Source organism: Sapajus apella, unplaced genomic scaffold (assembly GCF_009761245.1).
Source record: "Sapajus apella isolate SASKATOON/1434 unplaced genomic scaffold, GSC_monkey_1.0 scaffold2, whole genome shotgun sequence".
In the NCBI taxonomy this organism is placed as follows: domain Eukaryota; kingdom Metazoa; phylum Chordata; class Mammalia; order Primates; family Cebidae; genus Sapajus; species Sapajus apella.
Genome location: NW_022436942.1, coordinates 81,280,071 through 81,297,802, shown reverse-complemented (window position 1 = coordinate 81,297,802; position 17,732 = coordinate 81,280,071). Strand labels below are relative to the sequence as shown.

The window sequence follows — 17,732 nt, the reverse complement described above, 5'->3', positions numbered from 1 at the left end:
CTTCTAGGCACATGTTTCTGTTGATCCAAGCCACCTACAGGACTTGTTAAATATTCTTATTCCAAGGTCTCTCCCTTGGCAACTCAGCTGTTTTGGCCTGGAACCGAGAAGCCTATATTTTGAAAGAGATACCAACCTTTATTTCCTACATCATTTAAGAACATTAGAATAAAAACAAGCAACCACTCTCTGATAAAGTTTAAGTGGGACTTTCCCTCAGCCAGAAGGTTTGTACTTACTACGAAATATTCTGAAAGAGAAAAACAAAAATTATTTATCTAAATCATGCATCTTTATTAAAAAGCATTAAAGCAGCTCTGTTAGCTTGTATTGTATCCAGAGTCAGGTGCAGCCACCATTCATGCATTAATACATAGCTCTAGCCTGGAATACACCACTTAAATTTTGGGGGCTTTCATTTCTTCCTAAAATGGGGACATCATTGCCTTTTTCACCTTGGCAGTTCATTCTGAAAAAGCAAGAGTAAAAAAGCTAAAAGCATTTTTAAGCCATAAAATGATATTATCAATGCTAGGGGTGCGTATGTATATAAATTAAGTATAGAAGATGATGGTTCAATTCTTAAGCTGTTTACTATCCTGGCTGCATAGTAGATACACCTGACTCCACCCCTTACTAAGTAATGGGATGAGGTACCTTAATGACACAAAGCCTTAGGTCTTCTCTGTTATAAAAATGGGGCTAATAGCCTTGCAGTACAATATTATTCAGTCATAAAAAGCAATGAAGTTCTCGCAGTGCTACAACATGAACCTCGAAGACATGATGCTGAGTGAAAAAGCCCAGACACAGAACGCACATATTATGTGACTTCACCAATAGGAAATGTCCAGAATAGGCAAATCCATCCAAACAAAAAGCAGCTTAGTGGGTGTCAGGGGCTGGGGTAGTGGGAAGTGACTGCTTAATGAGTACAGGGTTTCTCTTTGGGTGAGGAAAATGTTCTGGAATTAGACAGGGGTGATGGTTGCACAACTCTGTGAGTATGTTAAAAAACCCTTTAAAGAGTGAATTACATGACATGTGAATTATATATCAATAAAATACTTAAATAAGTGGGGGCAATACATTTAACTCAAGGGAGTTGTGAGGATTAAGTCACAAACAATGTATTAATAGGACCCAAGTGTGTAAAATCATGGGCAGGATTTATAAACCAAGGACCAAGCAGAAGAGTCTAGTTTTCCATATGTGCCCACCAGAAGGCAGGGGCTGTTGGGCTGTGGGGTCTGATGAGACCCTAGCACCATTTATAGGAGGGGACCATTCACACTGGGAATGCCTTCAGGAAAGGCAGGACTGGGCAGACTGTGTATTTTCTCCTACACCCTCCTCATAGGATGCATGAGGGATGGGCTGGAGTCGAGGCGGGGACTAAGTCTCTGACTGTTCAGCTGCCCCAGCCTCTGTGTCTTTAAGGAGCACTCAGTTGACTGTTTAACGTGACAAGTTTGGGAAACCCTGTTTTAGGCAGCATAGGGAGTTGCTGTGGGAAATTTCTCTGAACTAAAGGGCTGTGATGCTCTCACTCCAACACTCAGGAATGGCTGGGTCTGCAGCCTGCTCAGCCATAGCTATTACAGAAGGAGCTGTGGGGGCTCAGAGTGGTGAGCTGGTATGCCTTTGGTACCATGAGTAGGGTGGGCTTAAGAAGGCAGGACTAGGTACACTGGCTCCTGAGACTCCAACATGGCATTTATGCCTCTCTGGACTTGAGGTCCACCCTACGGCGCTCCTTGCCAGCTGCACAATACCAGCTGTTGTTTTGGAACAACAAAAATTCATAATTTGCAGCTGATAACTAATAGGCACCCGATTAAGTTGGCTGAGAGCCTCAGTGCTGGAATGTTGCACACGGTGGGCTCCCCAGAGGACTGAGGTAGGAGGTGTGTTGGCTGAGTGAAAAGGAGAACCTTGTCCAGGGAAAAACTCTATACCAGGGCTGTGCCTACCTGCCCACAAGCCATGGGGAGGCATCTGCAGCCAACATTCAATCTATTTGTGTTAAACACAGGAATTAAGGAAAGACTGAATTTGATGAGAATTGTCTGCCGACTTAGCAACATGGAGGTCATTTGTGAACTTGACCAATATGGTTTCAGTGGAATGGGGGCAGTCAAAGTGGGTTGGAAAGAGATTGGAGGTGAGACAGTGGAAACACCAAATATAGCTAAGCTTCAGGAGGATTTGCTATAAGGAGAATCAGAGAAATGGGATGGTGCCAAGGAGGTAGAGTTGAGGGGGACTGTGGGGTCTTGCTTTGTTTTGTTTTGGCAGTTATGGGAGCTGTAACTTGCATGTTTGAATGCTGATGGTGAGTGGAGAGGTCCAGTAGGGAGACGAGAGGAGAGCATTTTGGGAGAAGATCCCTGAATGACAAGAGGGCATGGGCCCCAGTGACAGAGAATTGGCCTTCATGGGAGCAGAGATGTCCATGCATTGCAACAGCAGCTGGTGAACTGGTGCAGTGGATTGGTCCATTTGATGATGGGAATTTGAGGAAATGAAGACTGGAGCCGGCATGGTACACATGCCTGTGATCCAAGATACTTAGGATGCTGAGGCAGGAGGATCGCTTGAGCCCAAGAGTTGGAGGCTGCAGTGAGTTAGGATTGTGCCACTGTGCTCTATCAGCCTGGGCAAAACATGAGACTCCATCTCTAAAAAAATTGAAAATAAAGGAGTAAAGAAGATTCAAGATAGAAGGTATAAAATTAGGAGTGGGAAATAGGGACGGAACTGGATCAGTGAAGTAGGATTGCAGGAGCTGGGCCCTCTTGGGGTGTCCTGTCGGAGATTTGAAGGCTGGCCCAGAGGAGTAAGCACTCAGGGGCCTTTGTATTCTCATTATATGTCTTCTCTGTTATCACATCACCAGTTCGGGAGTAACCCGGGTGAAAATCTCAGCAGTGCCTCTTATCAACTCTGGTATCTTGAATAGTTCCAGAAATCTCTGATTTCCCTGGAGAATTGGTCGAGCTGAGTTTTGCTTTGGGACAGGGGCTACAGCACAGGCAGCTCTCTGCCAGCGGACTCCCAGCTTCTAAGCATCTCAGGGGGCCTTCCCTCTGCATGCCCCAGAAGCTGGGAGCTTTCACCTCTAAAGGACTGGTAATTTCTTTCTTTCTTTCTTTCTTTTGAGGCAGAGTTTCAGTCTGTCACCCAGGCTGGAGTGCAGTGGCACAATTGCAGCTCACTACAACCTTTGCCTCCTGGGTTTAAGCGATTCTCCTGCCTCAGCCTCCCAAGTAGCTGGGACTACAGGCGCCTGCCACCACCCCCAACTAATTTTTTTTTTTTTTTTTTTTTTTTTTAGCAGAGGCAGGGCTTCACCATGTTGGCCAGGCTGGTCTCGAACTCTTGACCTTGTGATCTGCCTGCCTCGGCCTCCCAAAGTGCTGGGACTACAGGCGTGAGCCACCATGCCTGGCCAGGACTGGTCATTTCTAAGGCCAACGAGCTCCTGAAAGGTCCTGGCACTTCTTATGTAGGAGGATGATCTGGGTGCTACTGCTGAAATGGTGGTGGCCATGGGGAGATGACCAGAAGTGAGAAAGGAAGGCTCCTGAGCAAACCCCAGCCTACAATTATGTAGCCACAGCTTAGACCCTAACTACTGGGGCCAAAGTCCCCTCTGGGTGTGTTTCTGTTGTCACATCTGAGCCTCCCATAGCATTTTGGTTAAGGGCCCAGCCTTATTTCAGCCATACTCAGTGTTAAATTAGCGGAGCACCAACCCCAGAGGCCAGTATGGTGGTGGTAGTAGCTCTGTGACCAGCGGGGTCCCCAGAGGACTGAGGTAGGAGATGAGTTTCAGATAATTCTCCTCCATGCCATGCTTATCATCTTGGAGGCTCTGAGTTTCAGGTTTATTTCCTCACATGCACATCTTTGCCTTTTTCCACCCAACCAAGGTTGCTATGCTGACAGCCACAGCCAGGGAGTGTTGGAGTCATGAAAACAGGGCTGTCTTGCCTTGCCGCAGTCCTTGAGCAGGATGCACCATTGCTTCCCTGGGGCTGTTGTTTGGGTTGAGGCATTACATAGAGATGCCTCACAATTTTAACATCTTGCTCCTGGTCTTGGAGCTGCAGAGCACTGCACACACCACGGTGCCCCCAGGTGGCTGCTGTGCTGTGGGGTCTGGTGACCAACTCCTGCAGTGGCTTGGGAATTGCCCCAGGTTGGCACTCCAAACATACAATGGTGAGATTTATGACTTCCTGTGGGATTTGGGGTAAGTGCAGCAGTGCCCAGGGCTTTGAGGCTCTCTGGGACCGCCTCTTCACTGCTCAGGCCAGCATTAGAGGAAGGAGTTGTATCCTGCTTAAAGGGGTCAAGGACACTTCAGTGGATGGGGGTAGGGGCTGTGTCCTCCTGCTCAAAGTATCCTTGGTCCTTGCCCCACCTCCGCTTGTACAGCTGGGTGGAGGAAGAAGCTGGGAGTCAGGGTCTTGGTTCCCAACCCAGCTTTCTGCCCGCTTCCTGAGCCTCAGCCTCCTCATTTGTAAAGGGAGGGTTGGCCTGCAGCAGGGTCCTCTGCTTGTTTCTTAGCCCAGAAATCCTTTCTTCAAAAGAAATCTGCTGGAAGCCCGTGTTTAACACATAAAGGTGGAACTACTCTGGGGGAGGGATTGGACGATTCTGTGGGTACATGACCTCTCCTGGTTTCAGCTCCAGGACACAGAGAGGCAGCTGATCAGTGCTAAACTCATAACGCACACCTTCAGAGCAGCACACTCCCACAACCCCAGCCCAGGCCTAGGGGCTGGTCGCTGGACACAAAGAATAGCCCCTTATCCCTCTGCCGCCTCCCATTCATCCAAGCTTTGGTTGCATCTGGAGAGGAAGTGCTTTTACTATTGCCTGCTTCAGCTCCTGACTGGGGACTAAGTAGGTTTGGGAAGCAGAGAGCAGAAGAAGGAAGCTCTCTTAAAGCAAGAGGCAGAGGAACCCAAGGGAGGCAGAAGGAAGGAGGTTATGGACACCCACAGTGCTGAGTCTCAGGCCCCCAGACCTGCCGGCGGCTCCCTTGCTTCCCACTGCGGCAAAAGCCAGGGTTCCCACTGGCCTGGCTTGGAGTAGTTTCCAGACTTAATAGCAAGAAGGCAGCTGAACTGCATTTGGACGGATTCCATCCCCCCTTGACTTCGCACAGCCTCACTCCTAAATTCCATCTGTGACGTCAGACCCCTGCTAATCATGGAAAAACAGATTAACTTCTGTAAACTCAATTCTCGTGCTTCCCCTCCCAGTCACGGTGTCTCGTGGCCTCCACTTAAAGGAGCTGTCCACCTCCCTGCTTGGTCTGCCCCCACCTCTCCATCCTGGGCCAAACCCCAGTAATCCACTTTAAGTCTTCATCACGTGCCTCCAGCCTGGCCACCCCTGCCCCATGAACCTGAAGCTCTTTCTGTGTCACTTTTCTCCTCTAATGCCTGGGAGGTTCGGGAAGATCTTTGGGCTCCAGCCCAGGAGGCCTAACTGGTGCTCTGTGCCTTGTTGGTAAACCATACCCTTGATTCCTTGGGTGACATCCCTCACAGCTCTTCTTGATCATCTGCCTGTGCCTGGAACCCTGGCCTGGATACAGCCTGTACCTCTCACCTTGCCCACGGCTGGACTCTCCTTGCTCCATAGCGTCTCTGAGTGGCCCCATTCTGACATGGTCTGGTCAGGTGTTTCCTCAAAGACATCAGTGAACATGGGGCTGGGGGTTCTTCCTAGGGTTGTGAATTCCAGTCCTAAAGACTTTTCTAAGGGCCAGGGCCCAGGTGCCACATTTGAGGCCAAGGGAATGGTCCCTGTCATCCCTGGCGCAGAGCCATGAGGGCTGTGTGTGATTGCTGCCACCCAGACCCCTTGCCTGGCCTCCCTCCCTGAAGGGCCTCTGGAGACCTATATGTATCTTTTTTCCTCTGGCTGTGCCAGGCCCCAAAAGATGCCCTGTAGGCAGCAGTAAAACATAATTCTGTCTAACCCATCTACTCCAGTAAAGACGAGATTAAATGTGTATTTGTCTTGCATGCGCCCAGGCAGCCAGACTGGGTAGACTGAGTTGAGGGTTCAGCTTCCAGCCAAGGGGGCTCCAGGGATAGGCAGACACACAAGTCACACTGCTCTGATGGGGGAGGGTCTGCCGTGCTCCTTGGCCTCAGGCACAACCAGGGAGAAATTGAGGAGGACCCTCAGGTCCATGTCTGGCTGTAAGGCCAGTCAGCACCACAGCAGAGCTGCTCCTCCTTCAGGCTTGAGTTTACTGTCTGTACCTGGGGGTAAGCAGCCCCACCAGGAAGCCCACAGGCCCTGTGTCTCAGGGACCTGCCTTCTAGACCCTGCTGGGCACAGCAGTGCCACCTTGTTGCTCACTCCCACTAGTTGAACGCTGGTTGGAACAGGGCTGAGCACTTCATGTGCATCATCTCATTTAATCCACAGTTACCCCAGCCAGGCAGGGGCGGTTCTCACCCCTAGAAGACAAAACAAAAGATCAAAGAGATTAAGCAATTTGCCCCCAGTCACAGCTGGGAGATGGCAGAAGGTCTAGGTGATTATTTTACTTTATTTATTTTAATCACAATACTACCAGGCCTTCTCTGTCTATTTACACACACACCACTCAAATGCTGCAGCTGCTGCCTTCTGAAAAATCGGGTAATAAAGTGCAGGTAAAAGTTGTCCACAAATTCCATCCATCGGATGGAACCCTCTCCAGCATTCAGTGAACATGTATTCCACACTTTTCATCCAAACAGACATATACAGAGTAGTAATAACTTCTTTTTAAAAAAGTATCATGTTCTACATGCATTTTAAAAATAAAAATTAAATGTTATTTGAATTTAATCAGACAAATGTATCGATTTTCATCTATCTTAAGTGAAATGTGAGTTGCTAAACTGAGGAAAAAGATTTCTTTATTGTAAGTGATAATAGTCCTAAAAGGTTAAAGAACATAAGAGAAAAACTTTTGAAAATAGCTCAATTGAGGTATAATGATATACCATACATATACCCATTTAAAGTATACAGTTCAATAGTTTTGGTATATAATATTATTGATGTTTTTAAATTGTGGTAAATATATGTATATATAACATAAACTTTGCCATTTTAACAGTTTTTTAAGTGTATAATTTCATCACAGTAAGTATATTCATAATGTTGAGCAACCATCACCATTGCCACTTCCAAAGCTTTTTTATCATTCAAATAGAAACTCTGTAACTATTAAACAAGTACTCCCGTTTCCTCCAACCCCAGCCCCTGGTGACCTCTAATCTATTTTCTGAGAGAAAAACTTTTAAAAGGTTAAAGTCATTAATTTTTTAAATAAACTTTAATTATTTATTTTTTGAGAGAGGGTGTCCCTCTGTCGCCCAGGCTGGAGTGCAGTGGCACAGTCTTGGCTCACTGTAACCTCTACCTCCCAGGCTCAGGTGATCCTCCCATCTCAGCCTCGTGAGCAGCTGGGACTACAGGTACTCCACCACACCTGGCTAACTTGTATTTTCTGTAGAGACAGGGTTTTGCCATGTTGCCCAGGCTGGTTTCAAACTCCTGGCTTCAAGTGATCTGTCTACATTGGCCTCCCAAAGTGCTGGGATTAAGGCATGAGCCACCTAAACTTAATTTTTTTAAGAGCCATTTTAGATTCACAGCAAAATTGAGTGGCAAGTACGGAGTTCCCATATACCCCTTCCCCCACTCTCAGCATCCCACACCAGTGTGCCCTATTTGTTAACAATGAATGAGCCTGCAGTGACATGGCATCACCTGGAGTCCATAGATTACACAAGGGCTCACCCTTGATGTTGTACCTTCTATGGGTTTGGACAAATGTATGATGACGTGCATCTGCCATTGTAGTATCCCACAGAATAGTTTTACTGCCCTAAAAATCCTCCATTCTCTGCCTGTTCATCCCTCATTAATTTTTCTACCTACTTAATGAACTAACTGCTATGCTATGGAAGTTGAGGAAACTATATTTCTACCTTTGTTCTTCCATTCCAAATTTGTCTTAGTTGTGTTTTTGTGTGCAGTGTTGAGGTTTTGATATTCAATTCAATCACATGATTGCCATTATTTCAAAAATATCAATGCTGTGTTCATCAGGATTTCTCCATTTATGACCTCATTTTGACTTATCTTTTTAGTTGGTTGGATTTCAACATCAGATTTTTTTTCTTTTTTTTTATATTTTATTTATTTATTTTTGAGACAGGGTCTTCTGCCATTCAGGCTGGAGTGCAGTGGTACAAACATGGCTCACTGCAGCCTTGACCTCCTGTGCTGAAACCATCCTCCCACCTCAGCCTCCCAAGTGTCTGGATTACAGGTGTGTGCCACCATGCCTGACTAATTTTTTTTAACTGTATGATTTTCTTAAAGAGACAGGATCTTACTATATTGCCCAGGCTGGTCTTGAACTCCTGGGCTCAGCAGTCCTTCTGCCTTGGTTTCCCAAAGTGCTGGGATTATAGGTGTGAGCCACCATACCTGGCCAGGTAATTATTTTTAAGAGGACTTTAAGGATGTCTAAGCCCCTAAACTCATGCTTCAGAGAGCCCCACCTCGTCTCCTCAGGATGCAGCCCAACCATGCCATGGGTGCATGATGGGAGGCCGCTCGATGGAGCTCCATGTTCCTGCCCTGGGGTCTCTGCTCATGCTGTTCCTTCTTACTGGATTGAGTCCTTCTCACACCTGCCCCCAGCTCTGCCAAGCAGAATCCCAAGATCTCAGAGAGCCCGGCTCCACCTTCCATGAAGCCTTTCCTGAGACCCCTCTGGACTGAGCGACTTACTTCGTTTTCATGACACTCATGGTAACTCCAGATAGTATTTTCTCCACTTTATATCTGGAGAGACCAAGGCTCAGCAGGTACAGAGGCTTTTCTAGGAGGTCACACAGCTGGTAAAGGCATTGTAAAGCTTTGCAGTCAGATCCCAGAGTGAGCTTCAAACTGTGACATCCCGTCACGTTCAGTGTCACTCTTAGAGTTCTGAGTCCTCTCTCCTATCAGTCATTCATGCATTTAACTGTAAGATACAGAACGATTTATTTATTCTTTTCTTCTTCCTATCCATGTATTTACCTACCTCCTTACCTCTACAGCTTTTTCATTCCTGCTGGCAGAAACATGGTTGCTTTTCTCTAAGCCAGCCTTGATGGAATTGCATCCTGAGCACTTGCACTGTCTGATGCTCTTCCACCATGTGGCTGCTGCCCCTGCACGGTCCTAAGCTTTGCCCAGCTCCACCCAGGTGCCAGGAGCCTCCAAGGGGCCTCTGGGCCCTCCAGGTGGGTGGTGTGTGTTCCTTCTCTGTCTCTGTCCCTCTGCCTGCACGTGGAGCTGTGAATACCACCTGTGCAATTACAGCTCACCTGGCAGGTTGTTTCTGGGGAACATCATTAGATATCTGTACCAGACACATGCTCACAGAGTGTCTGAAATCAGAGACCCAAGCCAGTGTCTGGGTGCTGGCTCAGGCTGTGAGATTTCACCCTTGGTTGTTATTTGAGGAGATGGAGATGTTTAAGGAACATGATGAATCCGGCCCAGGGGCTCCTGCCTCCTTAGTCCATGGTGGGCCTGGAATCCAGGAGGACTGAGAAAGGACTGATTTGCATGGGGTGAGCAGGGCAGGTCATGTACCCTGGAGGGGTTCAGACTCTGAAAGGGCAGAGTGCTTAGACTCTGAAGGTTTCTGAAGAACATTTACAGTCTGTGTCTGACCATGTTGTTATTTAGATGACTAAATGAGACTTGCCCACTCTGGGTCACTGCATTTGCCCCACAGTAAAGGAGCCCATATGAGGCCCCACAGAGTCTGGGTGGATGCCGCATGTCACACAGGTGTGTTGCTTGACACCAAGCACCTGCTGTGCCTTACTGGTTGGGCAATTCTGGGTCTTCAATGAAGAACCATGTGAAGAAGCTTCAGAAAAAAACCCATTGAACTTTAGTTTTCCCTTCCTGTCTCCAAACCTAATTTCCTCTAACTTCTCTCAAGCATAAGGCTCTCTATCTTTTTTGTATGTAAGCTTCACAAATCAGGTGCCTGTGCTACCTTCCCAGCTGGTTGGAAGTCCATCCAGGTATCAGACTTGGGTCTCTCGCTGCTTTGGCCAAACCAGCTCTTGTTTCATACCTCACAGAATAAGGTGCAGCCTGGGGACTGCAGAGCCATCGCTTCTCTCTGTTGTGGCCTCAGCTTCCAGCCAGGTTTGAGCTTAGACCTGTGGGCCTAGGCAGGTGGAGCTGAGTCCGGGAGCATGGGGAAGAACTCCACAAAGCCTCAGGCCGCAAACCTGTAGGCCCCATGGGCTGTTAGCTAGATCCATTGACCTTGAAGAAGATCAGCAATGGTTTCTTTTCACTTGAGCACAGTCTCTGGGGAGTTTTGGGGTTGATCAGGGATCAGACAGGCTAGTGGACAGGTTGCAGGAGAGGGGAAGCCCCTCCTAGCATAAGTCCTTCTGGATATAGTAGGGCCTTGGGGCTACCCCCAAAAGGGGAACAGGGCAAGGAAATGTACCAGGGAGAGGGGAGATAAGGGGGTTTCTGTGTCTAGGTGATGTTGCTCAGCAGCACCATGGGGAGTCTGGGTCAGAGACCTCTAAGGGGTAGTCGGGGTCTGGGATCCAGGGTTATTTTGTCTACGGCCAGCAGATGTTGGGTGCAGTTTCTGGGGTGTATAAAGTATCTAGGCTCTAACTGGCTAAAAAGAGCTTCATTGGGGCTGTATTTAAAGCAACTGGATATGAGAATTGGGTTCTTTTTTAATAAAGAGTGGGGGGTCTTGCTGTGTTTCAAAGGCTGATCTTGAACTCGGCCTCAAGCAGTCCTGCCGCCTTGGCCTCCTATAATGCCAGGATGGATGTAAGAATTTGAATGGGCTTTGGACTGACGTTCCTACCTGCCGTGAATTAAACAATCGGGGCCACCATTTTAGGCTAACACGAGGGACAGAGCACCTTTATCAGACCTTTCCTCTCTCCCTAAGTGGCTTAAGAACTTCTTTCAACCCTATCTACTGGTATTCCTGAGAGTGCTAATAAAAATGTTTTTCTCAATCTTGTTAGCTACCCAGTAATGCTTTAGCATCTGGGTGATGCTCCAATGCCAGGTTGAGAACCAGGCCCCAGGGAAGTTGCCTGACTGGCCAGGCCCTTGCTTTTATCACTTAGCAGGAGTCCTGCCCATATTCACTGTGAATCCTCCCTGGCCGCTGTCCTTGGAGTGGTCTTAAGAACTTCTTTCAACCTCATCTACTGGTATTCTTGAGAGTTCTGGTAAATATGTTTTTCTCAATCTTGTTGACTACCCAGTAATGCTTTAGCGCCTGGATGATGCGCCAATGCCCAGTAGAGAACTGTGCCCCAGGGAAGTCACCTGACTGGCTAGGCCCTTGCTTTTATTTATCACTTAGCAGGAGTCCTGCCCATGGTCGCTGTGAATCCTCCCTGAGGCTGTCCTTGGAGTAGTCTTGCTAAAATACTATCCTTTAGCTAGGTGTGGGTGGCATGCACCTGTGGTCCCAGCTACTCAGGAGGCTGAAATGGAAGGATCGCTTGAGCCCAGGAGATCAAGGCTACAGTGAGCTGGGATTGCACCACTGCACTCTAGCCTGGATGCAGAGTGAGGCCTTGTCTCTAAAACATAAATAAATATAAAATTTCTTTATCGTCTGTCCTGGAAACCTTCACTTGGCTTCATGTTAACAGCATGTGATCTTTGAAGGTGACCAAATGATATTTATGGCAAAGCCTCATGCATCTGGGGCTTTGGTTAAGAGGCAATTTCATTTTCCAGATAACTGAGTATGCACCTCTTCCAAGCACTAAGTATGTTTTTAAAAAAAAAAATTTTTTTTGAGACAGAATTACACTCTTTTCCCCCAGGCTGGAGTGCAATGGCACAATCTCGGCTCACTGCAACCTCCACCTCCCAGGTTCAAGTGAATTTTCCTGCCTCAGCCTCCCAAGTAGTTAAGACCACAGGCTCCCTCCACCACCTGCGGCTAATTCTTGTATTTGTAATAGGGATGGATTTCTCCGTGTTGGTCAGGCTGGTCTTGAACTCCAAACCTCAAGTGATCTGCCTGCCTTGGCCGTCCAAAGTGTTGGGATTACAGGTGTGAGCCATTGCTCCTGGCCCAGTTTTTTTTTTTTTTTTTTTAATTTGATTGCTTATTTGCAAATCTTCATCAAATATATTCTTTGTCACTTAACTAGAGGTTGCTATGAGTTCACTGTCTGCTTATCTTGTCTCATCTACTTCCCAGACATAGCCCAATGGAAGGAATAGAATAGATGCCAATAAATATTTCTTATTGGATTGAACTGAAACCAAACTTTAAATCACTCAGAGTCTTCCCCAGGGACACAGTGATGTCATGTGCCCCTAATGACATGGCTCAGACCACTGACTTATGAATGTCTTTTGTCTGTGCTTCTTAGTTTTATTTAATCTGCCTGCTTCTCCATGACCAGCTATCATTACTCACTGTGTCAGTACCGGGGAAGTGGATGCTGTAGCTTGTTAGGATTGTGAGTAAAACAAGAGCACAGTGTTCTTACCCCAGCCCTTGCTAATGGAGCGATAATTCTTTATTTTCCTGTAGCTGTTTGTTAATCAGAGAGTTTGCACATAGCCTCTCACTTGTCCTTTTGGTAGCTCTTAGCAAACAAGAAAAATAAAGTTTGGAAAGGAGAGAACCTGCTCAATCAAAGTTGCACCATTGGATCTGCCTGATTGGAGTCCAGAATTCCAGCCTCAGGTCTAGACCTGGTGTTTCCTCTGTGCTATGGTATCCACCATCCTTTGCAGAAAGTGACTGTTCTGTTCTGTCCTCTCTGTCTCCCAGGTGTCCTTGGTGAATTTTGTCATGGTTATTTAAGGAACCTTGCCTAGAAGTCCCAACTTGCAGTTCCCCATCAACGGGAAGGCTTGGACTCCAAGATGATTATAAAGGAATATCGGATTCCTCTACCGATGACCGTGGAGGAGTACCGCATCGCCCAGCTGTACATGATACAGGTGGGTTGTGGGGGCAAAGGTGGGTATGGGGTGAGGGTGGGTCGCACCAGTGCACAGACACCACATGTGGGTTGGGTGGAGTTGTGGCCTTCACAGTACAGTGCCTGCCCCAGAACTTCCTGGTAAGTGTGAATTGTGCTGGATCCCTGGCCTCCGGGCATGATGCCAGGTGCACAGGGCATACCATGGGTGTGTGGCACTGTGTCCCGGCACCTACAATGCAAACACACACCCTTGTGTTCCGCACCATTATCTCCCTGGCCCAGATGTTATCCCTGTGTTTCAGTTTGCTTGGGCTGCCATCACTAAATAACACAAACTGGGGGCATAGAGCAACAAGAACATACTTCCTCACAGTTCTGGGTGCCAGAAGTTCCAGATCAAGACCTGGCAGGTGCAGGCCCTCTAGTGAGGGCCCTCTTCCTGGCTTGCACATGGGCACCTTCTCCCGGTGTCCTCACATAGCAGGAGCGAGTGGGCTCTGGTGTCTTCTCTTCTTTTTCTTTTTCTCTTCTGTTTTTTATTTATGTAAATGTATGGGATACAACTGTAATTTTGTTGCATGTACAGATTGCAAAATAGTACTTGTAGGATATCTATCACTCAAATACACTGTACCCATTAAGCAATCCCTCATCTTCCACCCTTTCTCTTCTTCTAAGAACACCAGTCTCATCATGAGGGCCCCACCCATATGATCTCATCTAGACCTGATTAGACCCCACCCAAAGGCCTCATCTCCAAATACCATCACATTGGGGGTCAGGCTTTCTAGGGGGACACAGACATTCAGTGCATAACACCCCATTCCACAGACAGGAAGGCATGTAAGGCCCAGAGATGTTAAATGACTTGCCCAGGAGCACAGGGCCTGTCTCCTAGCTCCCAGCTCAACACTTTCCTCACCACCCTGACTGCCTGCAGAACAGCAGTGTCAGACTTGTGGCTCATTTACAGATGCACACAGGAGTTTGAGGATGACAGGCTCCTTTAACGAGCTAGAGGCTCTCGCCTAGGAGACATCTCCAGTCTCCCTACTTAATGCCTGATTAACCTGAAACACAATACCCAGCTGCCTCTGGCTGACTCCAGATGGGACCACTGCTCCCACTTGCTGAGGTCCCGGCTGCAGTTCTTTCTACATAGAGGTTCCATCCCAGCTCTCCTTCTGGCTTCTTGTCTACCCTTAGTGCCTGGCATGGCCTAGCCTGGCACTGGAAAGCTCTCCTCCAGACTGAGAGTCTCTGGGCCTCCTATACTGACTATGAACCTGCTGTTGGCCTGGCTCTGGCTCCTTTGGGCATATCAGTGCCTCCAGTCCCTGCAAGCCGGTAGGGCTCCTCCAGCTTCTTGCTGTACAGCCCCTTAATCACAGCATCAGACTGAGTTATTGGTGTGGGGGAGAGGCTTTGGCAGGCAGGGCCTCCACCTCCCATCTCTGGGTTTGCCTGTTGGGCTCCCACCTTCCACCCAGGTCAGGGGAGGAGCTCCCAGCAGAGCCTGCAGCCCCAGCTGCCTTCTAGGCGGAGCTTGAGGAAGCTGCAAGGGTTTGTCCAGGTTCCCCTACAGGGGAGTCTTGACTGGGAAGAGAACAGAACGTGAACCCAGCCTCTCAGGGGGGCTGTTTGCTCTGAGCTGCTTTAGAAGGGCCACTCAATTCCCTCTTGAACCACTTACCCCATAATTATTTCTGGAGAGTGGAGAGAGAGGAAGAGGTTTAAATCAGCCCCCCACATCTCTGAGCACTCTGGAAATAGCTCAGCCTGTTTGAGGATCAGGCTGATCTGCCAATAGTGCTGTTGTTTTACTGCTTCTCAGTTCCCACCCAAGTCAGGGTGGACCCAGACCGCGGCAGCCCCTTAGCCTTCAGCTCCACCTGGCCCCCCGGTGGGCCGTCAAGATCAGGAGGACTGACCTCCAGCCCCTAGAAGATCCCAGAGCTGTTCTGGAGCATAGAATTACCTCTGGGCTCTTCAAAACACCTGTCACTCTAGGTTTGTTTTGTTTTGTTTTTTTGAGTCAGAGTCTCACTCTGATGCCAGGTTAGAGTTCAGTGGTGCAATCTTGGCTACTGCAACCTCCACCTCCTGGGTTCAAGGGATTTGCATGCCTCAGCCTCCCAAGTAGCTGTGATTACAGACACATGCCACCACACCATCTAATTTTTGTATTTTTAGTAGAGATTGGCTTTTACCTTGTTGGCCAGGATGGTCTCAATCTCCTGACCTTGTGATCCACCCATCTCAGCCTCCCAAAGTGCTGGGATTACAGGTGTGAACCACTGTGCCCGATTACAACAGGGTTTTTTTGAACACCTATCCTTATGCCTCCAGTGAATGTAATTGTTAAGCATCATATAGTCCTGTTAGATGCTCAGACCTTCCTGCACCTGTGCAGCCAGGCTCCGTTCATTTAGCCAACACATGCAGTGTCTTTTAAGAAGCTCCATTGACTAGGATTGTGGCAAGATGACAGTGTCTCCCACCTTATAGATCATGAGCGTTAGCACTCTCAGGGCCCTTTTGGAGAGCCTGTTGGATGGATGGGCATCCCTCCCAGCCAGGCAGAGCCACTCTGGCCTCTAAGGGCTGGCTGGAGTCACTGCTCTTTCTCTGAGCTTCCAGAGCCTTTCCTTGTGCACCCATGGGTGAGCAAGCATGTGTGCATGTGTCTGCTTTCCTATTAAAAAAGAAAGGTGAAAGAAGCCAGGCATTGCTGGGAGAGGTGGTTCTGTGACAGGCATTAGCATGCTTGGAGGGGAGGTTGGGGGTGAGGTTGTTGGCGTTCCTGCTCAGGTTGGCTGGCTGGGCAGCTTCCCTCGGGGCAGTCCTCGAGGCTGGGGGTGTGGGATAGACAGCTTGGTGATGGGCAGGGGGTCTGCTGCACATCCCAGGTGCTAGTGCCCTACACCTGTGTCCTCTGTCTTTGTGGTATGTGCTGTCTCTGGTCTGAGAACTAATTGCTGTGTCTGAGGTACTGCTGCCCTCGTGTTATTACCAGGAACCCCATAGGTTCCTGCTCGAGCTACTGACTGGGAGTTTCCCATGTACTTAAGGCTGCTGGCCAGCCCCACTCCAGCTGGGTCTTGGACAGATGGATGCATGACTGGGTTCTGGCTGCCATAGCCCCCAGTCCTGGCTCCAAGAAAACGAGCTCCAACATATTGACAGGCCCATGGGTTATATGCCCTCTGAGGGGCAAGGCGCTGGCCTGCCCCATGTCTGCATGGACAGGGCTCAGGCTGTCAGCTTTCTATAGCATTTAGAAGAAATTCTTTTGGGAGTAGGGGCTTTGGGCTTACTTGACTGGGTGTTGTCTTGTTTTGCTTTTATTGAGGTGAAATTCATGTAACATAAACAGCCATTTTTAAGTGAACAATTCAGTGGCATTTAGTATACTCACAATGTTGTGCAACCACCAACTTTAGTTCCAAAACATTTTCATCATCCAAGAAAGAGACCCCATATCCATTAAACAGTCACTCCCAATTCCCCCTCCCCACCCCTTGGCAATCACTAATGTACTACCTGTCTCCCTGGGTTTGCCTGTTCTGGACATTTCATATGCATGGAATAATTCACTGTGTTGCTCTTTGTGTCTGGTTTCTTTCACTCAGCATCATGTTGTTGGGGTTCATCCATGTTATAGCACGTGTCAGTGCCTCATTACATTTTATGGCTGAATCATATCCCATTGTATGAACAGACTGCATTTTGCTTATCCATTCATCCATTTATGGGCATTTTGATTTGACGTTGGTATACAAGTATCTGTTTTCAGTTCTTCTGGGTCTGCACCTAGGAAAGTAATTGCTGGGTCCCATGGTGACGCTATGCTTGATGTCTAGAGGAACCACCAGACTGTTTTCCACAGTGGCTGCACCATTTTACATTCCTACCGGGAATGTGTGAAGCTTCCAGTTCTCCACATCCTCACCAGCACTTATTGTCCTCTTTTTAAATAAATGCTACCCTAGTGGGTGTGTTTTGAAGCAAGAAGAGTCCCTAGGTGATTTCAAGGGTCCTTTTGCCTGTCTTTCAAACCAGCCCACATGTTGCTCCGAGGATTTTCTCATCTCCACAGGAAGCATGAGTGATTTCTTTCACTGAATCCTCACAGCTTCCTGTTGGTCCCACACCTGGGCACCTAGTGCCTTCTACCTCTCTGTGCTGTAGGACAGTGAGTGTCTGAGGGCAAGGTTTAGGTTTGTTAGTAGAGACAAGGTTTCACCGTGTTAGCCAGGCTGGTCTCAAACTCCTGACCTCAGGTAATCCACCTACTGTGGCCTCCCAAACTGCTGGGATTATAGGCATGAGCCACTGCACCTGCCCTTTCTCTTGGTTGCTCTTGATGCCAGCATAGCCCCTTTCTCTGAGATTGCGTTTCCTTGTGGGTAAACCCCAGGCTCTGCCCAGGCACCCAAGAGCCGTCTCCCAACCTTACCGCATGGCCCACAATGGCAGGAAGGCTGGGGAGGTAAAGGCATCTCAGTCAGTTGTAAGTGGAGGGGTCATGACTTACGGGTTTATAGCCAGGGACCCAAAGTGGAAGCCTGCAAGCCTTGGCTAGGGAGTGATCTTCTGCCAAGCAACCGTGGAATTGAGAGATGTGATCTGTTGGAGATAGTGTTGACTTTTAGGGCCAGAATAACCCAGTTTGAGTCC

General features: G+C 48.2%; 1 protein-coding gene across 16 annotated transcripts in view; it reads left to right on the top strand.

Moving 5' to 3' along the window:
* The window catches only part of PITPNM2 (phosphatidylinositol transfer protein membrane associated 2), a 164,680-nt gene that overhangs the window by 103,465 nt on the left and 43,483 nt on the right, over positions 1-17,732 (top strand). For 12 of the 16 annotated variants that reach the window (XM_032243066.1, XM_032243048.1, XM_032243074.1 and 9 more), the window contains one exon: positions 12,896-13,068. In XM_032243066.1, the coding sequence (XP_032098957.1) occupies positions 12,991-13,068 (78 nt within the window). In that variant the 5' untranslated portion in view covers positions 12,896-12,990. Of the gene's footprint in view, positions 1-7,461; positions 7,483-9,140; positions 9,327-12,895; positions 13,069-17,732 lie in introns of those variants that run through there. The other 4 variants (XM_032242980.1, XM_032242970.1, XM_032243013.1 and 1 more) reach the window with 4 other exon arrangements.